We start from the raw sequence: 27,876 nt of genomic DNA on the forward strand, positions 1-27,876 counted from the left end.
ATTTCAAGCTCATTATGTTGAGTTCACAACACGATTATGTGTTTCAAAGGCGTGAGTTTCTCACAGCAGAAGAGATTTCTGTTAGTTCCTTATTTAGACATGACATTTAAAAATTTATTGAGTTTAAAATGCAGCTCACATCCTGCTTCTGTGGTTTTCTGATGAAACAAACCTGGAATTTCACATAAAAAAAAAAAATCTTGTATGCTGTTGAAAAAATTCTTCTCCTCCAGCTATCCATGAGTAAACAAACTCATCATTTGTCATGTTGAGACTGTTTAGATCAAGAACCAAGACAAACAAAAGTTTCTTGTGGTAAGGAAAACTTCATTTTAAATGAAAATAAATAGAATTAAAAATCTTAATCGCCTCTGGTCCTCCGTACAATGTTGTGCACACCACTCTTCTAATTTAAGTAAATTTAAGTACATGAAAATGACAACAATTGTGCTAAAGGGGGCGCTAAAACTCACAGGTCAGTCCAGGGCAACTTAGATTACTGGTTGCTGGTTTGTCAGGAGGGAGACTGCAGCATTTGTCACAGCTGACATGTTTATTGTTGCTTTGTTTTCTCATGATTTTATCTATTTTTATCCTGCTGCTGCAACACAGGCAGACACACACGGCAAAGAATGAATATATAATAACTCTTACATAAAGAGGAAAACTCTCCCACACAAATGCCAACCCACACACATGTAAATAACCAAGATGAATACTCATATACACACACAGAGGAACGCACAGTCTTACTTCTACTCCAGTAAGGCGATGAGAGGTGTCCGACCGAGGAGCTGCAGCTGCACTGCATCTGAAAACACAGGGTTTGTGGTTTGTTCATCACAGTGAAGTCAGAGAGGTGAGACAGGAGGGGGGGGGGGGGGGGGGGGGGGGGGGGGGGGGGGACTGCTTTAAAGAAATATTAATTAGCTGTCATGTGGTGTTTAATTTGCCATCACATCAAAGCACAGATGTACTGTAACTGATTGCTGCAGCTTCTGCTCCCAGTATCACTTATTCGATTAAATCATCTTCACACATATTAATTTGATGACAAATCTAAACCCAGAGCAAAGACGATCTCCAGACTGTGTACTGCATCAATATCAGTATAATTGTAAGCAAATATAAGGTTTATAGATCTCTGTCAGCTCATAATGTGCTTGGAATTACATTTACTAACGCAATAGTTGATTCAATTACAGCAAATCCGAGACTTTTGGAGTAAAATAAATGTGTGAAAGCATCATTTTCCCCGCAGAGACTGTTTAGTATTTTCTACATTTTTCTGTAATTTCATCCCATAAACACGCACGTTGTCCACCCACAACAGACGCAGTGACCTTCCCTGGCAATTCGAAGCGGCGGAGACACCCACCATCTTCCCTGGAAGGCTGAAAACTCATCTCTTCAGGAAGCACTTCACATAACCCTTTTCCCCAATTGAATGATGTCTCCTTTTCTATAAGCCCTCTTCCACGAGCTGTAATATCCTCTTATCTTGGAGCAACAAAAAAAAAAGAAAGAAAGAAAGAAATAGAAACGATGTGTCCCTTTTAGCTCTTATTTTATTTCTCCGGTGCAGCACCACACTCACACACGATCACCGCAGGGTCACAGGGACATTATTTGGAAACCAGGAAAGCTGAGCCGAAGTATTTCACTTATAGGGCGTCATATTGACAAAACAAGTTCCAAATACTCTTTTTCTCCCCAAAAGACATAGACAGACAACAAATTAAAACAAGAGAAAAGGATAAAAAAATACTGTCATGCTCCGATAGGAGCGCAAAGAAAAACACCACAGTGTTTTCTTTCTAATTTAATGCAAACTTTGACATTTATTTTCCTCCCTATCTTTTTTTTATTGGTTGTTTTGTTGCTTAACTGCAAATTAAAGCTCATTCTACTGGATAAGAGCATCAGCTAAGTGCTTAAACATGCAAATCTAACGGCACCATCAATCCAAAGATAGCCTGAATAACACTGAATGCTGCATTAAAAAAAAAAACAGAATAAGTTGAAATCATCATGCCAGTTGAGCACAAAGGGTTGACAGAGAGGTGAGTTTTAAAAGCAGAGTTTCAGGCCTAATTTAACTAATCACTAACAAGAATTCTCCCAACAATCATCTCGTTTACAAAGAGTGGGCTGATTAAAGGCTCCTGTGTAAGAGTAATAATAATTCAATTGGTCCTGTTACCTTGATTGGAGCAGGAGTGGAAAAGGCTTCGTTAAATGAATAACAATGATCAGCTTGTCTGTCGGCCCCACTTCAAGTCTGGGAGCGCTGAAGGATGGATGGACCGAATCTTAAACCCTCTATCTCATCTCACCCCTAACCACACGCCCCCCCACCCCCCCAACCCCCCTCCCCTCTCGTGTAACATCCCTCCCCCTCTCCCTCACCTCCCAGAATTAGGGAGACTAGGTCAAAACTAAATGATCTAATGCTGATTACATGGTTCCAGTTTTTGAGAAAAGGCAGTGAAATGAGAGAGGGTTTGGCATTTTTGCATGAAAAATGACGGAAACAATGAATCAATACACAAAATAGTGGCGGATTAATTTTGTCAATCTACTAATTGATTGATCCACTAATTTTTCCATCTCTGTTTATCATTTAAATCATTAATCAAGAAAAAAATCTGTGAGAATTTGCTGCTTTTCCTTGTTTTAAATCATTGCAAATTGGATATTTGGGGATTTTTAACTGTTGGTCAAAAACAAGCAATTTAATGACATGAATTCTGACTCTAGGAAATGATCAAGGGCATTTTTCATTTTTTCTTTTATATTTTTTGACTAAGCAATGAATCATTTAATCAGAACATCTCTCTGGGTGCTGTTTGTGAGCCGAGATGGGTCGAGGTCAACGGCTGCCATTTCCCAAAGTGAAAAGGGCAACGGTAAAAGAAGCTTAGATGGTCATCATTACAAGTGAGAGAGTAAAGTCTTTGACCTGAAAAGAAGCGCAAGGAAAAAAGAAAAAGGTGAAGTTACTTTTCTTCCGCGTCAGGATCGGAGCGTATTAGTGTGAGCCGGGGGTGGTGGGGGTGGCAGGGGGGAGATATGATTGAGTGGAGTGAAGGTGACTGGAGGTTTTTCCTTTGCTGAATCAAATAAGTGATGAACTCAATACCAGAGCCACACTTTACTCCACTACAGCTGCTTTTCACTCGACAAGGAGTGACTTTCTCCAAGGTCAACAGGCTGTTCAATACCCTGCCGCACAGGCTCAGGAGGCTGTTAGAGGCCGAGACACACTTTGCTCGAGCTGACGTCCTGCTGACTGTCCCTCAAGTCCTCCAGTCTCAAGTGCTTGTGTCTGAGGATGAATTCCTACAGCCTGTATCCCCAGAAGAAAGACAACGGAACAACTGACAGCTATAAAGTCATAATACTTTTAAATTCAAAATGAAGTGGATATTTACTCTACACACACACACGTATACATATATAAACACTGTTACTAGTTAAGACTATTTCTACTATGTCAATTGCTTTTGTCTACAAAACCATGAACATTTATTTAAGCAAAGTTACACGACTGCTTTAAGACTCAGTCTTAGCAAGAAACCAAAGTAGCATATTTCCCAAAATCTCAAACTATTCCTTTAACATTTGAGATTTTCTTTGTAAAGAGACATGTTTATATACATTTTTTGCAGTATAGTATCACAAAAACTAGGCTGTTGTTCTGGTATTATTAGCAAAACTCTGTTATTGGATCAGTACTAATACTGTGAATTTCAAAGTATTAATCAGCCCAGATTGGAAAACAGGTGAGAATAAGAACTGCACAGCTGAATGGAATCTAAATGTGTGTTTTGCAGAGTTTTTCAGTGAGAAGTGGGTTACAGGTTAATTCAGTACTTTACTCTAAGTGTGTGTGTCGCTGTGTCGCTGTTTGTAGGTGGATTAGCAGTGATTTAGTTTTCTCTGCAGCAGAAAAGGAGACAGGAAGAAAAGCTTCCAGCAGCAATCCATTTAGGCTTATGATGTACGTGCATCCATATACATTCCCGCCTTGCTCACACACACACACACACACACACACACACACACACACACACACACACACACACACACACACACACACACACACACACACACACACACACACACACACACACACACACACACACTTATCGTCCCTCCGATGTGATAGCTGACACCGGAGGCTTTTAATTCCAGTGTAAATACAAATACTCTCCCAGACAGCTATCAATTATGCATGCCGCTAATTGAGTTGAATGTTGTGCTTTTAGCAGCCCGGGGACCCTGGGTCACACACAGAAAGCCTGAAACCAAACACACACACACACACACACACACATATATATTTATATATTTATACTTATGCACTTGTGAGAACCCTCGCTGATAACATTCCTTCCCTGTATTCTCACTTTAACCTTAACAGAGCGTAGCAGTGAAGCAGTGCATGCTTCAGCCCATTTACTTTACATTAAGAAAACTTTACAATGCTGCAGTGTTTCCATGCTGCACATGTCACTGGTTTCCATTCATTTCCATAGGGTGTGAAAACTAGTTAGCAGACTCATGAAACTTGCCCTCACTGTGTAATCCATCACAGTAAATGTTAGGTTTGCATTCATTTAACAGTTATATTATTGTTTTGAGGTAACAGTGTAAATATTGCACTTAAACTGCATTACCATGGAATGCTGAGAAAAACAAAAATGCAGATTGGATGTTCACTGTGATGGATTGCTCAGCTCCCACCAGTTTCATAAGGATGAAAATATGAAAATACACAGCAAGTTTCGGAAAAGCTAAAACCAAAAACACTGAAATGGTCCTTTAGCCATCACAGCTACATCCCCAACTCAAAACCTGACTTTAAAGAGCAACTTAACACCCCTGAAAATCTGGTTTTTACTGACTTGGAGTGGTTTAACTTGTGGCTGCAGTAAAATTATGTTTTCATCGTTAATTGTTCTTTCAGTTATTTTCCTGATTCATCAAGAAGTTGCTTTGTACATAAAATGTCATAAAATAGAGAAAAACATCCATCCCAACGTCCCAGTTAGTCAAAGAAACAAATAATTGCATCTGAGCAGCTGCTGCCATTGAACGTTTGGCATTTTTGCGTGAAAAACGACTGAAACGATTCATTAATTGTTGCCCATAAATTTTCTGTCAACTGACCCAATAATTTAATCTCAAATTAATATCAAAAAGAAAACAAAAACAACACATTTTCAGGCTGAGCTTCCAGTTCCTTCCGTGCTCAGCTGTAAAGTTGTTAATCCATAGTTCCATAACTATTAAGCAACCTGCTGATGAAGGCCATGCCATGTAGGTAAAAGCTCTAGAAACGTGAAAGTCTGCGCCCCAGAGCATGAGCCTTGTGTGTAGATTGTTTTGTCAAAAGTTTTCAGGTGCTTCAGTCCTAAACCTTCCCTTTGAAGCAGCAAGGACTGGCAAAAACATCCCGAGTTTCCAAAAACGTTCCCACTCAACCACCAAAATCTCAAATTGGTTGAAGCACAAGAAGTTACACACACACACACACACAAAAAAAAAACCCACTGCTGCTCCTCATGGATTTACAGACATATCATTGTACACACATAGACACACACACACACAACACCCACATCCACAACAAAGGAAGAGTCTTCACAGTGAGTATAAAAGCTGACAGTCTGGAAATTGAGCCTTTGGACTGATGGAGCCGCCCAGGCAGCATCCAGAACCAGATGACAGAGAGAGAGATTTAAACAAATGGGACGAATATTGAGGCGAGCAGCGTTGTCAGGGGAATATTACTGTAAAGATGTAATATAAACACAGAATTGTAAGAAGAAAACCCTCTCCCCCGCCTTATTTACTCTTCAGCATCTCTGTCCCAGTCTATCACCAACAGAAGCAGTGCAGAAAAAAAAAACCCAAATATAATGAAGGACTTCTGCCTGGGTATAATAAGACTTCACATTCCCTCAGGGGCAATTTAGGTAGCGGCACACAAAAACGGGCCCTCAGACGGGAATTTGCTTTCCACCAAGATTGTCATCCCCTTTTTTTTCTCCTCTCCTTCAGAGAGTGGCATTATCTCCTCTGTGGCAAACTGTGTGTGTGTTTGTGAGGATGAGGATGAGGATGAGGATGAGGAGGGAGGGAGTAGGGGCGGTGGTGGTGGTGGTGGGTGGGGGTTAAGTCTGGATTTGATCCCCACTAAAAGAACTGTTTGTTTTACAGCTGACGACCCTGGAGTTTAATCTGGTGCTTAGCTGCCTGCTCAATCTCTCCTCTCCTCCGTCTCCCTACATCCTCTCGTCGTCCCTGCCTCTCTCTTTCCCCTTCATCTCTCTTTCTCACTCACTCAATCGTATCATCCTCCCGAAGCGAGTTATCCCACCCCCTCGCACTACCACCACTGCTCCATCATCATCCTTCTCTCCATCCCCTGTCATCTCCTTATTTCTCTCCTCTTTCTTTGTAGTGCCAGGAGCGCTTGTATGCAATTTACATTTAACTGGATCCATCAGGTTGTGTGTTATGCGTAAAATTAAGCGGCGTTACATCATACAGTACAGTGGGTGCATGTATGTGTGTGTGTGTGTGTGTGTGTGTGTGTGTGTGTGTGTGTGTGTGTGTGTGTGTGTGTGTGTGTGTGTGTGTGTGTGTGTGGAGGATGGTGGTTTCAGGCCCTGAAATGTGTCCATGTGTTTGTGCTAGGTCCTCCAAATGTGTGTGTGTGTGTGTGTGTGTGTGTGTGTGTGTGTCAGGAGGACAATAGCGAGAGTGTATGTTAAACAGGATGATGGAATTGCAGCAGATGAGGGTCATGCTCCAGGTCTTAAGGGTCAAATCCTGTTAGAAGTAAGAGGGATCAAGGCTTTAGCAAGTCGCTGCCTTTTTTACTGCTGCAATATTCACTGACAGGGTGCAAGAGGGGCTCTGTGAGTGAGACAGACATTCGGAACGAGTGTGTGCGGCCGTGGAGTAGCTTAAAACAGTCAAACGGTCTGATTTGGTTGGACTCACTCACACTTTATTTATAAAACAGATGTAAAAGAGACAAGAAAATGACAGGTTGTGCATAACCAGTCGAAAAATACCCCCTAACAAAGCCCTGATTTATTCCACTCTATCAGACAGTGTTGTATATTTCCTGAATAAGCTCGTTCCCACCCCGTATTCGAGCTACTTTATGTAATGTGGACGCTCAGTGACATAGTCAAACCCAAAACTGTTTTTATGGCTTCACCATTCAATCAAATGGAAATATTCTAGACATCCTGATCTTCATTTTATGCACAATGGCTGTCGACAGAAACGCTGGGATCTCAGCTAGAATTTAACTGAAAGTTTGGCAGGTTTGAAAAACGTTTGGAGAAACAACATGAGTTTGTACTGTGAAGTCCTTAAGTTCTTTGTAACTACTAGTTTGTTGCAAAAAAAACTCATTCACTGTGCTAAATCAGGCTGCACCATTAAAACTTAAGGAAAGTGAAGATTTCAGTAACAAACTGTGTAAACAGGAAGTCACAGCTGCATCACAAGCGAGCATTACACATTAAATTTTAAATGTTAGAGGCACAAAAGATAAATGTTTAGTGAACACCTACAGAATTACTTTGTTTTATTTACGTCTTCATACATGGAGAAACCAGGTTTCTTTAAGCTGCATAACCTGGAGATTTTGAGAAGGTTCGACAGGATAGTCGAGCGACTTGGATTGGAATCGTGTCATGATCACATTTCATTGCAGTTCAAACACTGGGCAGACGCAGTTGTTCCAATCACCCAGTCAGGAGCAATTTGGGGTTCAGTGTCTTGGTGAAGGACACTTTAACATATGGTCAAAATGAATGGACAACCTGCTCTGCCATCTGTGATACAAACGCCTCATCAAGCAGTGATGTGATGACTTTGTGTTGTTAAGATCTGTTGTCCAAATTACTGATTCACGGCAAATTACATGAATTGAAACCTAAGAGGTTCAGTAGTTAGACAACTCAGTGGACAGAGAAAGGAAACATTTAAAAAAAGCATAAACAAAAAGAAAAAATAATTTAAAAAAATAAGTAAAAACTACAAAGATTTAGACGTTAAAAATGAGAACAAACATCTAAAAAATATTCTCAATACTATGATATCATTTCAACCACATTTCCAAGCTCTAGCTTCACTTATTCTTTATTTTATTAGACTACATTTTCTCTAAATACCAAATTCCTCCTGAAATTTGGCTTCAAAATGACTCATGGCATCCAAAATAAAAGCAGCTTTGTCAAAATGTCTATGATGCAAAAGCCATTACCATTCACGTACTGGATTTATTGTACTGCTGCGTATTGAATGGCTCAGGTCGTGCTGTTAGAGAAATAATTCTCCGCCGAAAGAGCACGTTTCCCAATGACTGGATTAGTCAAATGGCAATGAGCAAAAGGATTCTCAGCTGTGAAGTGATGTGCAAAGAGCATTGTCTGCAATAATAAAAATGTTATATTACAGAACAGTTCATACTGTACTAGACAGCTGCACAAGGCAAAATGAATGTGGTTGTGACCGTCGTGATCCAAGCAAGGCACAAATAAGAAGACAAAGATTTATACTGTGTGAGATTTCCTTTCTGCTTCCTGCATTAAACCATCTTATGAATCCCACATGAGCTGAATTGTCACAGAAGTGTCTCACAAGGGAAAACCATCAAGATGGCAGAGAGAGAACTGGAGTGGAGAGGTAGAGACAGCAACGCTCCCAAAGGTGGTAAAGCAGAATAATATCATGAATGAAAAATTAAGTCAATAAAATGACAATAAAAATGGACCTGAAGCACTTCAAGCAGGATTGTGTGTCCACGTGAGAAAGAGGCTGAGTGTGTGTTACACAATGAAAGCAGACTAATGCCCTCTCACTTAAAACCAGGAGGTTATGGGACCAATTGTCTTCCTCTCTTTTTTTCCTCTTTCCCCTTCACTCTCTGGTCTCTCAGCCTCCCTGGTTTGTGCTGATCTCCAGGGAGCTGTGGTTTCTGAAAGGTTTCTCATTGTCCTTAATCCCTCCATCTCTTTGTGTCCAGGCAAAAAATATATCCGCATGAAACTCAAGAGGCCGACAGGGGCCAAGTCGTGTGAGAAAACGATGAGCTTCTTTCCAGCATTTTGTGGGAATATAAAAAAAAAAAAAAAAAAGAAAGAAAGAAAACAAGGAGAGGTGCTCCTCCTATGAAAACGAATTTGGTCTCAAAGCTTCAAATTAGTGCTTCTAAAATTGGAGTCTTTCAGGTTCAGCAAAAACAGGAAGGGTTTGACTTCTCTCGTTTTAATAACCAGGAATTATCCCAATTAAGAGAGTGGATGACAGCTTTAATCACAGGTTTCAGTTTCCAACATTATCTCCAAACCTTCTCTGTAGGCAGTTACAGTTTCCATTTTAAAATCAAGAATATGTCACAGGTTGGGGGGGGGGGGGGGTACGCCATGGGAAGTACATACCCCAAAGTTAGTTGGAGGGGTATGTGGAAAGGCTGTGATCGAGGGGTACCTGAGCTCATCTGATAAGGCTGTGACTGTACATCACACATCACACCAACAGGTGCCAACAGGTGCTGGACAGAAGCAGCAGCCCCCCCCCCAAAAAAATTCATCAGGCATGTTTGCTTTTGAACATTGCATCAAAAAATCCTCTAAAATGTTTAGAGATTAGACACAGTCAGCTGTTTTGTACATCATCATCATGTCTTTATTTGTGTGTAAACAAACTCTGAAAAGAGCATCAGCCAGGTTCTTGATTATTGGCATTAACATGATTGATTTCTTTTGCAGTCATGGATAAAACATGGTCACTCCACTGCAAAAAGGTCTTCTTAAACAAGTCATGTCATCTTCATTCTGTCCTATAATCATACTTTTTACTTGTTCCCAACGCAGTCTTAAAAATGAATGCACTGAACATAACTTGAAACTGGCAGACCGTTGTATGGAATTCAGAAAAGAAAATGAACAAATGCCCTTGGACCAGTCCTGAAGAAAGTGAAATAATCTCACTCCACAATAAATAAGATTTTAGGACTTAATAAAAATGACTTAATTGTTAAAGTGGCCCTTTTTTGCAGCGCGAATAATAAATAACATGACACTTCCATTTGAACTGTCCTGGACCTCAGTTCTGTCGAGCAGGGTAACATCGTCTCATCTTACTTGGTGTATGCAGTGTTTCTCACTACTGTATAAGGTGCTGGGTGTGTGTGTGTGTGTGTGTGAGAGGCAGAAATGTCATTGCTCGGGAATGTGATTCGGTCACTGACATAATTTGTCGGTGCGAGTATGTTGATGCGTTTCTGTTTGTGGTTAAGATTTGGGACACGACCGCGTGTCCGGAGGCTTATTAGGTTAGTAGTTCATCATCAGATCATTAAATATGTAACAGGTGAGGAGCTGCAAAAATAACCTTCTTAAAAATAACAAAACGTCTGCAGCGATCACAGCAGTAGTGTTAAGCTCGGAGTGCAACATAATTCGCTTAGTCACTTCCAATGTACATAAACAACAAATATATTTACAATCAAACAACAAAAAATATACATAATTCATTAACACAAAAAAAAAAAAGTCACCACATTCAGAACCACAGAGTCATTATGGGACCTACACGGAGTGAGAATGTAACGTGTAGTGTGTGTTTGTGTTTATGTTTACTGACCTTTTCTGAATGATATCAAGCTTTGAGCAGTGGGTGGAGCTTCCCTCTTATTCTACTTAGGTGAAAGCTCCATCTGCAACCGACAAATCAGAAAGCTCAGCCTCCACCTTCAGTGACAACACAGGACACGTTTTCACCATGAATGGTCCCAAAGGCAATCAAAGCGCTGACGCAGCTGAGCTATATGGTCTTTTCATGGCAATTTAGTTGTACATCCCAAAAATTTTTAGGATCAGAGGCTACAAAGGCCTCAAGTACTGTATTTGTATGGTTACTGTTTTTTTGTTTTCCCATTTTCAAAACATACAGACAGGCCTGAAAACTCTGCTCTAAAGCTTCCTGCCAAGACAAATGCAGCGCAGTCTGTAGGAGTGAAAATGTACAACCAACAACAGAAAGCAAATCTCAAACACTCATTATACTCACAGGGTTTTGTGGGTATGAGAAGGCAGACGTCGATGTCTAAAAGCCAATAGCGCTTTGTATTTTGCTTCATGTTTTGTCTTGTTTGAGAAAGCCAAGCAGAATGAAATGAACTCAGGTCAAACCATTTAGAGGTATGTAATAAAATAAACCTCTCTTTTGGAAATCAGTGGAAGAGCTATGCCACAGCTTGCTGTTTATGATATGTCAGCTGAAGATCTGTGATAGAAGTTTGGATTGAGATATAATGGGGAAATAATAAGAAAAAGATATTTAAAACAAACAAAAAGGTTAAATCACAGAAAAGCTGTAGCTGTTGATTTGGTTACACTCTAACAGGACCAGGACAAAATATTAAACTTTCATGCGAAGTGGCACTTTTTTTCCTTCAGTGAAAAAAGGACAGCGGTTTGGAGAAAATGCGTTCACAGGTCTGTCTTTGAAGAGAGAGGCTGGAATGTCTTTGACAAACTGGCTTCTGAGCGGTTGCAACTCTCAGAAGCAAAAGAGCATCCTCTTTTTGTTGCGTACCGGTGTGTATTCATGTGGCTGTGGCTGTGTGTGTGTGTGTGTGTGTGTGTGTTGAATCCTTCTATCACACCTCCTTTTAAGGCTTTCAAGCTGCTTTGGATCAAAGTCAGTCCCAGGGGATAATTCAGCATAAACACTGAGTTCAGACACATCATAGCCTACCTTCACATACTGCTGAATTCAATTTTTCAGACACATTTCAACACCTACTTGATCTTTTGATTCACAAAAGGAGGCTGATGTCCCTCCAGTCACTCCAGTCATCTTCTACTGGCATCGATTTTTTTTTTTTTTTTTTTAGCTTCATCTGCCTTCATCGCCGTTTTCACAAAATAATGTGTTTCTCTGTTTTTAAAAAAAAGTGTTAAATGCTGGAATACTAAACCTAATGTTAAATTAGGGCTGAAAAGGGACAATAACACCCCCCTCCCAAAAAAAAAAAAAAAGAAAAGGAAAAAGATATTCACATCTAAGACTTAACTTTAAGCCCCAGAAGTTGCGAGAGTGCAACAGATGTGCCACAGACTAAAGCCAAAATTTAGAAACAGCACAGGGGGAAAGAGAAGAAGAAAAAAAGGGTTAAAAATTTTAAAATTAACCCCACACTGGCCACAAGATTAGAACAGATTAACAGTACATTAGGCTATACGCGTCATCATAATTACCGATAGATATATAGCAGTCAAAGCCACCGCCATCCAGTTTTAGAAACACATTTGACTAAAAGGGAAGGAACAGGAGGAGGAGAACGTTTTTCTTTCTGGAGATGGATTGAAATAAATATTCTGTTTTTTGTGGGTTTTTTTGTTTTGTTTTTTTTTTTTTTAAGCCATCTTTCCTCCTGCCTGGCAGGCTGAGAAGAGGGTGCCGCAGACTTGGAGGGGGCTCTATGTGAAGTTCTGGAGGGGCTGGCTGACCCTCATGCAGGCCCAGTAGAAAGCCCGAGCCAGGGTGACGAGAACCAGGAGCAGCAGCACGGCCCACGAGGCGTAGATCCCCTGGTAGGTCTGAGCCTTCACCCACGTTCCAGCCTGAAGAGAGAGAGGAGGTTTCAGACATTCACATGATGCTCATAAAGCCTTTTAAGGGAACAGCAAACACATTGAGTGTGTTATGGTGATTATAATGAATCAGCTCAAGTCCAACCAGGCTAAAGGCAAGGAACCAGAGAGCTAAAGCTATAATTATGTTTGAAAATGTTTTATGCATTTATTATCGCACCCATTTATGATGAGTGTCCAGTGATTTCCACAGATTTAATGAATGAACTGATCACTGTTAACAACAATGTTTACTTCAAATAGGGCTGCAACTAACAATTATTCATCTTCATTCATCTATTATTTTCTCAATCGGTCTAAAAAACACCAAAAATATGTGAAAATGCTCATCGCAGTTCCCCAGAGGCTCAAACCCAAAGATATTCAGTTCACTATAATGTAAGACAAGTTAACGCAGCAGATTCTGACATCTGAGAGGCTGAGGCAATCAAATTTGTTTAGTATCGTAAATTGTTACACAATTTCACTACACAAGCACATCACAAAGACAGTAAAACAGACAAAACATTTAGTTCAGTTCACGTATCCACAGTGACTAATCCACCTGCACCAGACTGATGCAACGACACCGATTTCCACTTTTTCAAACGCACAGTTTTTCATGGAAGGGCTCGTATTCAGTGCTGAAGAGTGACTGAGGAGTAAGAGAGAAAATGGCTTTCCCATCAAGTATGAAGTGTGCAGCTGCTCAGAAGAAAATTATTTAATGAAGATGGCAAAAACGACTTTGAGAAAACCCATAGGGATTTTCGGAGAATATGGAAATGTGAATGTGAACGCTTTCAAAGTCACAGCAGTAGAGCAAAGCTAATACGGATATGAAAAGTCGAAATTAATGGACCTTGATTTAAGAAGCATTTGCATTGTTGTGCTGCTCTCGGGAACACCACAAATTCCTGCAGTAAAGAATATTCTTTCGTGTTTTGACACACACGAGGCACAGATGATGAACGCTATTCAGAATGAACCACCAAGCATGATTAGGTCCAGGACAGGAGGCAGATAAGGGTTTGTGTGTGTTATGTTAGTGGGTTTCTGTGTGGTTGGCAGTTATTTACAATTTAAAGAGAGAGTGAAAGGTGACTGTGTCTAGTTTTAGCAGCTGCAGATTTTTTTCACTGTTAAAGATAATTGACAAAACTATATAATGGAGTAACTGCATGCACATACAGAAATACACATATTTACACCATTTGTATTATGACAAACGACATTAAATGATTATTTTGTCACATTTGACCTTATACAACTGCTTCTTCTCAAGCCTGAGTCTTATTTCCCTCCGTGTTTCTGCCTCCTCTAAACATTAAGACATCCAGATCAGCTGTCGGCCTCATATTCAATCCCTTTACTCCTCTTCATCACTTCTCCTCCGACAAAATCCGACATTAAATTCAGTCTGGTTTGATCTGTTACGTGTCTTTGCTTGTTGCCATTTGAAGTTTACAGATGCAATGCACACCTCTAAGGATTAAATTGTCAAAACTCTCATTCTTATAATTAAAACCACCTTTTTATGTCATGTTGTGACATTCACTGCCGCCACACCACCATTACGCAATGCTGTCAGCACAACACATTTATTGTCTGCACATTGCTTACTGTTCTCCATGCTGGTAGGCACGTATGCCTCTTGTGTTCAGTGTGTCTTTACTGATTTGCGTGGCTTAGTGCTCCTCCTGCACCCTCTGCTGTTCGTGAGGCAGAATGTCTCAACTATCCAGTCCATGTTTATTTTTAGACCTTCGCACTCCTCAATAAAACTGTGGTCTACTGTATAATTCAGGAGAATATTCTCCTTTTGAACTCTTACTCCAATCTTTTTAATAACAGCAACAACTACAACAGAAACTGTGAAATGCACTGTGAACCTCAACGGGTTCTTTGCACATCAAAGTGAGTGTAAAAGAAGAAGAAGAACTCAAGGTCAAGAAAGTTTCTGTTCTGCTATTCAGTTGTGTCGAAGCTGGTGTTGCAACCTGAACGCAGCTTACAGTTAAACTGGGTTGTTTGTGCTGTATCTCACTGACAAATAGCAGCCTGTCACACTGTGTCTGGTAAACCGCTGTGAGGTGCACATCCTCCATGTTAAACAAGCCACAACAAAGGCAGAGACTGTGATCGTACTTCTTCTTCCTGCTACCTTTGTTTTATCTACAATTAGGTTTTCACATCATAAAGCAAAACCTGAGGACAGAGACAATAGTTTCAAAATGTCTTCTGTCATTTTACCCTTTGTTAACTATGTTCAACAGCCAACAGGTGTCTGTCTCCTGGATGTCAGTGTGTGGTGTCTGGTGGTGTCCACTCACCATCAGCCCGGCGGTGGAAATGCTAAATAGCAAGCAGAGTAGAAAACACCACAAGCTCCGCCTCCGGGGATACCTCTGACCAATGGAGGAGCTTCAGGTCCAACAGAGAAGAGAGATGCAGAAATTAGGAAATGGAATCAAATGCAACGCCATGATAAAACCCTGTGTTATACCCTGAAATAACATACAAAGGATGGTCATGATACAGAAATCCAACTTCAAACCACACCTGTCCAGGTTTTGGGCTATTTTGAATGTGACAAACTGAAATCTCATGACTAAAGCTGTTCATAAAGACTGCTAAGGCACACCTGTGTATTGCAGTAATATAACCAACACACTGGCACATCTCTCTTCAGCCCCTTCTGAAGCTAAATGCTGAGAAAGAAGAAACAAGGCAACTTGTTGCTTTGCACGCCTGACAGGCTGAGGGAAAATTATTCATTCTGATTATTCACTGTCAGCTGAAAACTTTAAACTCTGAAGACACTCGTCCACACTTTCTGAATGTTTTTCTTTTTTTTAGTTTTAATCCACTGTTCTGCATGAGTTCATAATCAAAGCGTCACCAGAAATAGCCAATTAAACCATAATATCAAAACGTAATATTACAGATACGCCATACTTGACATAATTGCAATAAATACTGGCTTCTCAAGAAGTGATTCTGCATCACATCTGGTTATGCCTGCTAATTCCTGTCCCTAAAGCCCCATAAACTTTGCTCCCCACGTTAAGAAGCTTATGGAGCTGGTGACACAGGAATGTGGTTAGTGCCTGAATTCAAAGAAAATCCTGAGGTACAAAACATACATGGAGCAAAATCCCAAAGATTAGAAAACCTCATGATATTACAACACATGTAAACACATTGAGGCTGGTGGGAAAAATGTGTTACATCAGCTGAGGTTAGAGACAAAGTCACATAAGGTCTGATTCAGAGAAAAACACAATGCATCTCCTGTCCTAGAGAAAGACTGTGAAGCCACTACCTGCTCACTCTTTGTTAGGTTACTCTAAATAAAAGCTTCAGGTAAATGCATAAGGACATAAATCTAAAGTGCTGTGAGAATGAGCTTATAGCTACTTACACTTTCCTGCAGTGTGGGCACCTGGCCAGCGTCCGGTCCGTGAACTCTGTCCACTGAAATTACAAAGTGAAAGATTTGAGCTTCAGTTTCTGCTAAAAACTACAACACATGTTTGTAAAAAATATTAGTTATGGCGAAGACATAAGTACCAGTATTACAGTCGTTGTAATTCTCAATACCAGTGTTTTCTGCTGCTGCTTACATTTTACTCTTGGATTCAGACATTATTGACTCTCAATGTATATTTGTCTTTGACACTGCTCACAATAAAAACACAGAGTTAAAATAAACCAGGAGAAATAGATAAGGTAAGTGTGGCTGTGCAGGAAACAGTGTTAGAGAGCAAAGTCCTTCACTGGCTGTTCAGAACGTGTTAATGGCAGCTGGAATGAATGACTCTTTCATTGTGTTGGTCCTGGCCAGGAGGACAAGAGGAGCTGGAGTGAGTTATGGAGGGTGTGTGAAGGGCACTGTGTGATAAGGGCTGTTTGCCATCGAACTGACTGGATGCAGAGAAACCTGAATATTAGAGTAAAGCAACAACAACTACAGATTATAGATTAATTATCTATAGAGGCTGTAACATGACAGAAAAAAAGCAAGAAATGTCTGTCACGCTTTCCCTGAGTTCAAGCTGATGTCTTCCAATTGTTGATCAATGATCCAAAACAGAAAGACAATTATATAAAATATTATATTAAATTAAATAATAATTCATCTCAGTGCTGTATACAAGTTCAATGCAAACCTGCACTGGTGGAGCCGGTACTTTGACTGCACGTATGTCACATGCAGGTAAGATACATCTTCAGGTCTAATTTCTTATTCAAATATGCCTGAAGTTGCATGGATGGATGACACATTTTTAGAAATTTAACACAACCATCCCAGTTCTTGCCAACAGGCGCTGCGTGTCGCACAAAAAAATGAGAAAGAAAAATAGCCTTCTCGCAGGCTGTAGACATTTCTTTCCTCCCTAACGCTGGGGTGTGATACATTTGTAAACCCCGCAGAGCAGACTACACTGCGTATGCTGTACATTCTTCTTCTTCTTCTGATAGAAACGCTCTGTATGGGAAGCACAGAGAACATTATCACTAGATCTGCGACAAAAGGATCACTGCAACGCCACCCAGGGCACAGATTGGTATTTTCATTCAGCTTCCCTGACTTTAAGACGGTAGGAAAGGTCCAGCTGAATGCTAAACGTCCTGTACCATCCATCTCAAGTCTTTTTACAGCTCAATTCTCCTCTTTCTCTGGCTGCACCCCCCTCCTCTTTTCACCATATATCCAAACCATCTTTACCTGCCCCACACATTGTTAAAGGGCAATAAGTTAAGATTTTACTTCCCCTTTAGCACAAAATGGCCAGAATATATCAGCAGAGAGTTGATAGGGTTATTGATCTACACCAATAACTCACCATTTATTTGGCCTAGCGCTCGAGTGTTTTTGGCTTTTCAATAATTCACTTCTCCGGCTGCGCAGAAGAACATTTCACAACAAAAACCGCGCAGGCCCACTGAAACTGTCACAGAATATTTCAGCCACAGATGATAAAAGCCAAAATAGGAAATGCCAAAGCAGTTTTATTATTCAGCTAGTTTGCATGGTAATGCATCACCTCTCCCAGAACATTTTAATTGGATCCTTGCTCTCTGTAGTGAATGTGATTTTACTGGTTGTGTCTTTTGCAGGTGTATGTCAGTCAAAAAGACAGGAGAGGTGGGAAACTGTGCCAGAGACTTAATAAACAGTGGCTGTAATGATGTTGCATTTCCTACTGATTGCCATGGCGGTTGATAAGGGTCATAAATTCATGTCTTTTTGAATAGAGCCAATATTACAGATGCCGCGGTTAATAATTTGAGAGTCAATTTTTTGTGCTGTGCTCAGCAAATCATCGTTGTTTGCTCTTCTGTATTTAACAATAAATCTTAAAAATCTATGAAAGGAATCCAATGAGATTTAGTGAACATACACAGAAGGTTTTAGAAATTTCATTAGAAGCTCTGAAAGCTAGGAAGTGGATCTTTGAGCTCAGACTATGCTGTTACAGGAACTGTCAGGTCAAGAATTTTGAAGTCAAGAATGAATTCCTTTACTCCCAAAATGTCAAACTATTGCTTTAACTTTGGAACAAATGTAAATTGTGACTGTGTTGTGATTCCAAATCCTGTGAGTATTTCTTCAAAGTCAGATTTGTTTTTTAACTGTTAATTTGACTTTGTTCTGATTAAGCAGAGAAGAGTGTGGTACCAGGAAGGTGTTGCTGCAGTGTCCACAGGAGACGCGGGCCCCGGCCGGCTGGGGGTCAGGACTTGCCGGACCAGGATGAACAGGACCCAGATTAATTATCCTCTTACTGTGAAGAGACAGACCCACACAAAGTCAGCATCCACACCACAAAGGATTCAAGAAATTATTTAGCGTTTAAGCTAACATTTGTTGCCTGATGCTGTGAGCACGTGGCTCATTCTGCTGACGTGGGAAGGCTGACGACAGATTCACTATTTGGGATCCATCAGCAGCCAATCCTCTCCTTACCACTAACACTGCTTTTCTACAACCAACCTCCTCAGACAGCTTTAGTCAGGATGTCTGGTTCAAATGCAAAACAGTGAAACTGGAGGTAACTCTCAAGAGCAACTTAATGCAGGAAAAGTGGCCTATGAGGAATACTTTCAACCTTTTGGGATCACTCTCAGAAAATGGGCGGCCTATTGTCAGCTGTAATAAAACCAGGAGTGTGAACAGTTCCATCAGAAACATGCAGAATCCTGCGACTCAACTATGAAAGAAAAAATTTGTTTGTTGTTTTTTTTATGCCAATAAAATCTGTATCTCTTCCTATTTTAGAGGGCATCACTGATAAAAATGTCACAGCTCAGATACGATAATTAAATCAATAGTAAGAAAGTTAAAACAGAAATAAATTTCAGGAACAAGACCCCTCCTTCGTTTGATTAGCCATAAAATGTGCAATAATGTCTAAGCAAACGACTGGTTAAAGGGTAAGTGGTGTAATGTTTTTGTTAAAGACATCAGGACATTTCATGAAATTATTTTTTGCCTCAAATTAACATGCAAACCCTAATTAGCCCTGAGCCTAACCTTATGATCTGCACTGAGGCTGACAGAGGAATTATGAAACACAGATATTTATGACTAGAGATTTTGTGATGTACAGTTTAAAATTATACATATTTACATAGCAGCAGAAAATTAAGAGGGGGAAAAAAAGAAAGAAAGAAAGAAAATGGATGGCTAAAAATGTTGCTCCTGCACATTTTATGCCCCGGGCATAAACAAGGAGTCTTATCTTTCTGAGCAATTACATTAGGCTGCAGCAGCATGATGTTCAGATGAGCTGCCAAAGCAGTACTTTTTCAGTGACACCAGCCTCGTGTTTTTGACGATAAAAATCCCAACACATTGGCAGCTCTTTGACCTGTGAAAAGTGGTCTATGGCTTTTTTTTTTTTTTTGCTTTACAAGTTTCCGACAGAAGACATGAGAAACTTTTCTTTCCCAAACTGTATATGAACTGTCAGCAGCCCTGTAATGTTTTCTTTATGCCCTGAAAAATTCAAATTGCCACACAAGTGACATTTAGTTTTCCAGTTCGCTTTCAAGTGTTTCTGTTCTAAAGAGGCTTCTCTGCTGATTCTGCCCTCTGATATTATAATATGAATGAATTTGCTAAGTGTGCACTTGGTTGGTAGCTACTCCGCAGGAATTTAGTGCATAATTAAAGCAGATACATGCTGAATGTATTTTGCTATTTTTTTTTCCAGCTGCAAGGTGTAGATTGTATATTCAAGCTTTACATAATCGCCAACCCTGAATAAAATATGGAATAAAATGAAACCACACACAGTACATTCAGTATATTACCCGTACAGACACACCTCTCATAATATTGACGACATGCAAAAGTGAAACCCATGACGTGGCCGTTCTAATGAGGCTGTTATTTCCTCGTCCGGCTCGCTGAGCACTGCACATAAACTGCGCTGGGAGCACAGCCTTAATTGAGGAACTGCTGTTCCCACTGCACCTTGTTTCCTCTGCTTCACTTCAGAACACAGATACACAGTGTTCCTGCAGTCGCACAGTGGTGTGCACACAAACACACACACATACGGACATGGAAAGAAGGAAAGAATTTCTCACCAGTATGGCCGGGGACAGGCGATCCTCTGGGAAGTGACTTTGCAGATGAGCAGACAGTTGCAGGGGCAACGAACGTACTTCTTCCCTGCTGGGGCGTTCTTAATGGGCTGCAGAGGGAGACAGAGACACATAGGAGGTAGAAGTAAGAAGACAGTAGAGCAACAAATTAGAATAGGAGTAGATAACAACCCACTAATTCTTGACAGACAAAAATTAACCAACACTACTTGAGGGAGAGAGGTATTCTCACAGATATTGAAAGTGCCTGTACTGTAGCTGTAGGTAAGGAGCCAAGGGACAGCATTACAGTACAATGATACTTAAGGTGCTGCGTGCTGATCTACAAATAACGTAAAAGACATACTTATACAGCTCTTATGTAATGGCAACAGGGGAGGTAAGATTTTAAACTAAACCATTCTCTGAGCACTCACGCACACACAAAGAGGTTTATGGTGAGGATAAAGGGTGGTAAAGGTCTGCTAGAGGCCTGTCAAAATGATTGCTGGGGCAGTCTACCTTGTATCATCTCACTAGGTCACATAATACTGCAGGCCACAGTCAGTTATGAAGGCCACTGTGTGAACTCGCCAAGAGAATGGAAATTTTAATCTGTGTTCTACCACAATACAAATCACACACCCTCAACTGGGCTGAAGATAACATCCTACTGTCAGACCGCTGTCTGTCCTGATGACGGTTCTCTCCACTGATTTATTAAACTCCTACTAACCAGAGCAGATTGAAACCCGTGTGCTTTCAGTTCCATTTTCAATTTTACATACAACTGCATTGGGAGTGAAGTTTACATCTGCCCTGTAAGGACTGAGATAATGGTGGGAGTTGATTTCCAACTTAAACTGATACACTGCCAATCTATTCATAGAAGTTTTCATGAACCTTTAACACTATACACTGAATATTTAAAGGGTTGGTTGATGAAAAGTACAGAAAAAAAACTGTTAGGGATTATAGGGGCCATTAGTGACCTCACTGTGAGCTCTGTGGATTATCCAAAGTAATGAGGATACTGAGTCTGGAAAGAGTCAGTTTGTTGAATTAGTAAAATGCCACTTTTTGCTTTGAGTGCCATAGATTGTGTCATTTGTAAGGTGGAAGGAAAAATCTCAGAGATGCGCACTGCAAAACTAATTCTCCCCCTGAGGCTGCACACCACTACAGGTGTGTGAGAAAATTGTCATTTGTGTGAAACAACCCTTTAACAGAAGATACTAGTGAAGTATTTGAGTGTGTTGCACACAGCATATAAATAAATGTGTGTGTGTGTGTGTGTGTGTGTGATATCTGGGTGCACAGATTCCTCTAGAAACCTACCGTAGCTTCATTGCAGACCCCACACTTCACCACATGTTGGTGGATCTTGCCCTCCACAGAGATCAAGCTCTGACACACCCTGCAGCTGATAACAGGGGCACTGCTGCCACTCTCTGGGGAGGTGAGCGGGGAGTAGGGTGGAGGATCCTCCCCTAGGAGCACCGAAGGCTGAGTTGGGCTAGGGAATGGAGGGAAGTCTAAGGAAAGGAAAGAATGATGAATACAATGTCAGTAGGAGCAGTGACAAATGAAGGATTGCTGAGGAAACCAAGTCACAAGAGCTGCCTCAATTCCCATGACAAGCAACCTCTTACGTTACGATTAACAAGGTAATAAGATTTTGTCTCAAGTTCAACTGAAAGGAGCTTTAGAAGAAAAACATTCCAGGAATGCTGAATGTGGTCAGTTTCAATGAATAAGAGTCTAAGTGTTTGTCTGAGAAAAAGAAAAGCAGAGAAAGTAAGTGTGACTAAATGGGACAGATTTCTATCTAGAAATCTGATGCAACGCACAGTGCTTCCTGCTCTGCACAAGGCAAGTCTGAAAAGCAGAGAGAACGACAGTGTTTAGAGCAAACTGGGAGCAAAACATAATTAGGAGGCATCTCTCATGCCTTTTCCATTAATGTCTTTAGACAGTCCCACCCTATCTGAGCTGTCATTGGCCGCAGCTGTATCTTGAAGCATCCATCGGTAGCCTCCGTAATGGCTTTCCTATATGTCAATCAGATCAGGTGTTTCTAGGATGCTAGCTAGCTGAGCGGTAAATTTACCTAGCTTGTGAGTGCAGCGGACACCACTCAGTCGTTGAAATACAAACAAAAATCTGTGTTATAAAATGTACATGTAATAAAGTTTAGTGACAATATTACTAAACTGCAGACCGGAAGCTTTGCCGGTGCTAAGTAGAGCTAGCTGCCAAGCTAATAAAGCGGTTGCTAGGTTAGCTAGCTAGTTAGCACAACGCTGATTCCCTTCAGCCTCTGCTACATTATTATTGCAAAACAGCCCGTTTTGCCCCCCAGGAGGTACTCATAAAGAAATACTCTGGAAGCTAGCATCACACCCTGCACATATACAGTCACAACAGGTCAGTTCTTTGTCGCTGTCACGGCTGAGCTAGCAGGCTAACCAGAATGCCCAGTCAGTGGAGGCTAATGTCGGCTAGGCTAATTCAGGCTGGAGTCGGGCGGAGGAGAGTGCACCATGGATACTCACTCTGTGGTTTGTTGGGCACACCGTAAGGCGCTGCACCGGGAGACACCCCGCCGTTACCGCTGCCAAGAGCACCATCTCCCAGATCTGATAGTAGCGGGGACCTCTCGCCGTCCGCCATACCGAGAGCGAGGTTTTGGGGAGGGGGGAAGAGAGTGGGAGCGTGAACGCAGACCGATACGGTGTTGTATTGTTGTGTCGGAAATGCAGGCGTCACATGATCACACCACCGCTGCTGCTGCTGCTGCTGCTGCGGTAACGGTGCTCGGGGGTGTGGCACTCGCTGCACAGCCACTTATACTCCAGAGATGCCCCTCCATAGGTGTTAATGTAAATTACATTAGCCAACACTGGCCACTGTATCGCTGTAATATAGCGCTAGGCTGCTTATTTTATTTTAGTCAGACGTGAAGAGAAAGTATTTACTCAAGTACTAAACTCAGCAGTTGCATGTAAAAGTTTGGGCAGACAGAGGTAAATTAAATTACATTTTACTTTTTATTTAGATGAGCTTAAAATAAACTGTAATTATGAGGTGATGACAGATGGCTAAGATCTACCCAGACGTTTTCAGTGATGTTCGGGTCAGGGGACTTCAAAAGTTCCAGCTTGTATTTCTTAAAGTAGTTTTTGAGGTTTGCTTCAGATCATTGTCCGGTGGTAGAAACCAGCCTCCGTTCACTTTAACTTCCTTGACTGATTGCAGGACACTGATGACATGATACTACCCTAACATCTGTCAACGTTTCACAATAAGGGCCCTAATTCCGTTGCACATGACTGTGTAATGACAATAGTCTGTTCTATTAAGATGGGTCCTATGTTATTACCCAATCACAAAAGGAGCCCTGTGTAAAACGTTGATCCAGAGTTGATGTTGTGCTCAGTGGCACATAGTCCAGTATTAGTTTGTGCTTCATCAAATTACCACACAGCAAATTTGGAGCCATGTATTATTCAGTTCAAGGAATACAGTATTCACTGCACAGAAACAGGGAGAAAGGGCGTCCCAGCAGCTCATTTCTGCCCCATGGCCCCCTTGCAGGTCAGTATGGCTGTGATTTCAATTATGTTTAGTAAAAAATTAAAAAATGATCTGTATGTATTATCTAATCACATAAAAAGACAAATATTTATTAAAAAAACATATCTCTATACTCAAAGAATCAGCTGTGACACATGTAGTATTAACATGTGCTCACATAAGATGAATTTCAGGAAATACTCAGGCTTTGTACTGATCATTTCTCTATCTATCCCTTTTTTCCTTAACCCATAAACAAGGCAGTATGTATGATCTCCACTGTTTTCTATTTCCTTTGAATACTGTTGTCTTATTGCATGTTGATAAAATCCATGGAGCGTTTCAGTAACAGAGTCACCTCCAGTTCGTCTCTCTCACTGAAGAACTGAGCCTTGCCCTCCTGGCGGTGGATGGGATGCGGGAGATGGAGACCCAGTTTACTGTAGAGAGGGGCAAAGACAGGTTAAAGAGATGGAGATAGTACACGGGAGAGAGTGCGTCTGTAGTATCTGAGAGAAGAAGATGTTAAGAGCTGTGTGAAACAGCAATCAAAGCTCAGATCATGATGTGAACCTCTGATTAAAAGGAAATATGTCTGGAAATGGGAGCTTTTGGTCTGAACCGCCGCTGCTCTGTCTTGGGGGGATTAAAAATTAAACAGGACATTTTCAAAGCATCACTTACTATTTTGGTGTCCGTAGATCAAGGAACTTCTCTTTTACATCCAGGACCACATCTGTTGCTTTGGTGTCTGGCAGTTTGATTTTCACCTAAGAGCAGGAAAAAAATCAGCATCTTTAATATTTTACAGTGTGCACATAAAATTTCTCCCTATTTTCTTAACCTTTGATAACTTTGTAAGTATGAAAAACCTGGTTAAGAATGAAAAAACGTTCTGCCCATATTTAGAATCACGATGCCATTCCCGGTTGTTGGTTCCCAATCACATCATTTCATTTTTCATCTTCATCATACTAGTATATTTTGTGGCATGCATAAATCCTGAGGAGGTCATTTAGTCATAGTACCAGCATGGCTTCGCAGCACATGGAGGAGGGGTCCTTTCCACTCAAGCCCAGGAAGAGATCCTCTGTCCCCACACTCTGCTTCAGGATTACTTCATACCTGAACACCAAAGGTGATACTCACTTATGCAGGCATACACAAACACACACAGGCAATACAATATTCATCTCATTAAAATTATTTAACATTGGACAGAGTCAGAAAAAAAAAAAAAACAGAAACAAACTGGCTTAGGAAGGTGTCAGCTGAGGTCAGTGGAGTTTATCTATTACAAGTACTTGTAATACCTTGTAATAAATACTTTTTTACAGGAAGTCTCTGCCTCCCTTGAATTTCTGTGATTATAGCACAAAGGTGCAATCCCTTTAAAAAAAAACGGTAAAAAAAAAAGTAGGAGGACACATCTGTGTCTCCCAGTGACTGATCCCTTTGTAGACCAGTGAACCCTGTGGTGTGTGTTTCTTTGTACTCTGTAGACTTACTCAGGCTGTGGCCGTGTGTCAGCCAGATCATCGTACTGGGAGCCCTCAGCCACCTCTTCCTCGCTCCAGATGTCTTTGCTGTTCTTCTTCTCAAAGGCAGTTAACACTAAATAAATACCAGCACACACACACACGCACGTTGAGTTTGAATTTCGTCTCTGTTACTGTAATGATTTAGAAATTACTTTTTAGGAGTTTTCTGCAAGAAATATAAAACATTACCTTCTTTATCTTTTTTGGGTGGAGGGCCAATGTGTCCAGGACCCAGCTGTGCAAAGGCTGTCACATTCTGTTGAGATTAACTCATCTGTTATTCACTTTGCAGTCATTAAAACGCAATTATTAAAAAAAAATCTGTTTTGACTTGTACTTTCTTTCAATAGTACAGTTTATAGTATATAGTAAAGTAAAAGATATGAGCACTTCATCCAACACTGAACATAGGACTGAGTGAACTGAGTGTCCAACATCTTACTTTGCTTTCTTCATCATCGTCATCATCATCCTGCTGAGCTGATAATAAGGCAGACAGAGCCTGTAGGTTCTGAGCAGATGATACTCCGAGACACTCCATTCAGAACAGCACGAATCAACGCTCCGTTAAGAAAAAGGTAAACCTCGAAACCGCGACAGTTAAATATGTAAACGGCGTCAAGCTCAACATGTAAATGAAGCTGAACTGAACGTGTGGCCCGTTACTGTTGACACTTTCCGTTTCCCTGGAGACGACCAGGCTTCCAGGCTGTCATGGGAACCCGTGACGTCACAAGTGAAAAGAAAAGAGCCAATTAAAACGAAAACAAAATTAACCTAAAAAAAAAAAAAGAGAAAAGAACAAAAAACAAAAATGTACCAGCACAAAATAAACTCAGTGGATAGTATATATCAATTTATCTGGTAATAAATACAAAGAAGAAATAATAACAAACAATAAATTTGTTAAAACTATACAAATGTTCAAAATCTATTCAAAATTTGAATGTAAAATGACATAATATTCTTAAATTCTAACTAAACGTGCTTATGGAAAGATCAGTCATTATTTTATTGTTATTGTTCTTTTTTTCCACAGGGACGATGTTTCGATCAGCAGATAAACTGTAAATGAGCCAGACTTAGCTCCATTTCACCTGTTTTGTGTCCCTCATTACGCTAAATACCATTTAAGTGTTGAGTGGTATAATATCATACAATATTAGTGGATCGTTAGTGGTGCAAAAACTGTAATGCATCCCAGAATAGAAAATAAATAGAAACTATCATAAAAGGAAAACACAAGTGCGTTAGATAACCTGAGTCCTTACTTCCCACTGCTGTTAAATTACCTAAATAGCTAAATAACCGTAATATCTTAATAACTAATATGTATTTATAGTTGCTTAGGTTCTTTATGGACAACGCGTCAGTACGGTTTGTCATAGCTTTCCATTGAGCTTTCAAGCAAAGTTTTTAAAAATGTCAAAAGTCAACTGAGAGGCGGAGTGATATCGCTTCGGATAGTCATGTCTCTCCTCGGACACCGTAGTTAATGCATGGCCCGCAAGGATCATGTTGAAGGTGACAGGTAGTGCAATGCCGGGGGCTTTGAGTCTGTTACCGATCACCGTCGTTGCTGCTGCCGGTGACGGGGAAAAAGACGCGACCACGCCGTTACATCTGGACGACCTGTCTCTGTACACCGCTCCTCCGCAGAAGTCTCTGTATGTGGAGCCCGAAGCGGGTCAGCTGGAGCAGAGTGTCGCCACCCTCAGGAAGCGAGTTGAGCCATACACGGCCTGGTGCCAGGGCACCTATGACAAAATTAAACCCACAGTTCAAAGTGTCATCCAGTGTGGGAATGACACCTACAGCTACTTCAAGAACCCTCCGAAGGACTTCTATCCCCGGGCAGGAGTCATCGGCTTCACCGGTGTCCTGGGACTGCTGCTCGCCAGGGGCTCAAGGATAAAGAAACTCATCTACCCGACCGGCCTGATGACCGTGAGCGCCTCCCTCTACTACCCGGAGCAGGCTTCCGCCATCGCAAAGTCAACCGGGGAGTCCGTGTACGACTTCGCCGTGCAGGGCTACGCCGCCGCGGAGAAGATGCTGAACCCCCAAAGCAAAAGTGAAAAGGCCACCGACTCAGAAACTAAACCCTGACGACCCCAGGGTGACTCTGCAGCCGCTCAGCAATAAGAAACCAGCAGCTTTTGCCTGATACTGTAGTTTGAAGTGAGCCACCAAGGCCGGCTGTGATCTGTGTGACTTTCTCATGCCCACTTTTTGCACTAAGCTTCACATGTATCTCAGGCCGGGCATGGCCTGTCACAAGCGGGTTTGCAACTTGAATGATTTACTTCAGCTTCTGATTTGAATGTATATTTATGTAGAGAATTAATAAAAATCAACTTGTCTTACATTAAAATCTTAAGACATTTGTTTTTATAGACCATCTGCTGTTAGTCTTAATTCTGTTTTGAACACGTCAAAAGTCATGCCACATGTAAATTAAGATGACTGTAAATCAACGATATCTG

At 41.0% G+C, this 27,876-nt stretch overlaps 3 protein-coding genes across 3 annotated transcripts; 1 reads left to right on the forward strand and 2 right to left on the reverse strand.

Annotated features, from left to right (window-relative positions):
- Positions 1-12,378: 12,378 nt before the first annotated feature.
- Positions 12,379-23,028, reverse strand: pip4p1a (phosphatidylinositol-4,5-bisphosphate 4-phosphatase 1a). The gene is made up of 7 exons (XM_041056176.1): positions 22,829-23,028; positions 21,612-21,808; positions 20,277-20,383; positions 18,361-18,466; positions 16,099-16,151; positions 15,008-15,098; positions 12,379-12,665 (listed from the first exon to the last, which is right to left on the reverse strand). Exons 1-7 carry the CDS (start codon positions 22,944-22,946, stop codon positions 12,522-12,524), a joined length of 816 nt encoding a protein of 271 aa, XP_040912110.1. The 5' UTR covers positions 22,947-23,028; the 3' UTR covers positions 12,379-12,521.
- An 812-nt stretch (positions 23,029-23,840) lies between these two features.
- Positions 23,841-26,005, reverse strand: dnaaf6 (dynein axonemal assembly factor 6). The gene is made up of 6 exons (XM_041055623.1): positions 25,833-26,005; positions 25,580-25,646; positions 25,358-25,463; positions 24,878-24,974; positions 24,534-24,619; positions 23,841-24,289 (listed from the first exon to the last, which is right to left on the reverse strand). Exons 1-6 carry the CDS (start codon positions 25,929-25,931, stop codon positions 24,160-24,162), a joined length of 585 nt encoding a protein of 194 aa, XP_040911557.1. The 5' UTR covers positions 25,932-26,005; the 3' UTR covers positions 23,841-24,159.
- An 869-nt stretch (positions 26,006-26,874) lies between these two features.
- LOC121192964 (MICOS complex subunit MIC26-like) lies at positions 26,875-27,758 on the forward strand. The gene has a single exon (XM_041055031.1). The coding sequence runs from the start codon at positions 26,906-26,908 to the stop codon at positions 27,497-27,499; it is 594 nt and encodes a 197-aa protein (XP_040910965.1). The 5' UTR covers positions 26,875-26,905; the 3' UTR covers positions 27,500-27,758.
- Positions 27,759-27,876: the final 118 nt, after the last annotated feature.

This window comes from Toxotes jaculatrix, chromosome 14 (genome assembly GCF_017976425.1).
Source record: "Toxotes jaculatrix isolate fToxJac2 chromosome 14, fToxJac2.pri, whole genome shotgun sequence".
In the NCBI taxonomy this organism is placed as follows: domain Eukaryota; kingdom Metazoa; phylum Chordata; class Actinopteri; family Toxotidae; genus Toxotes; species Toxotes jaculatrix.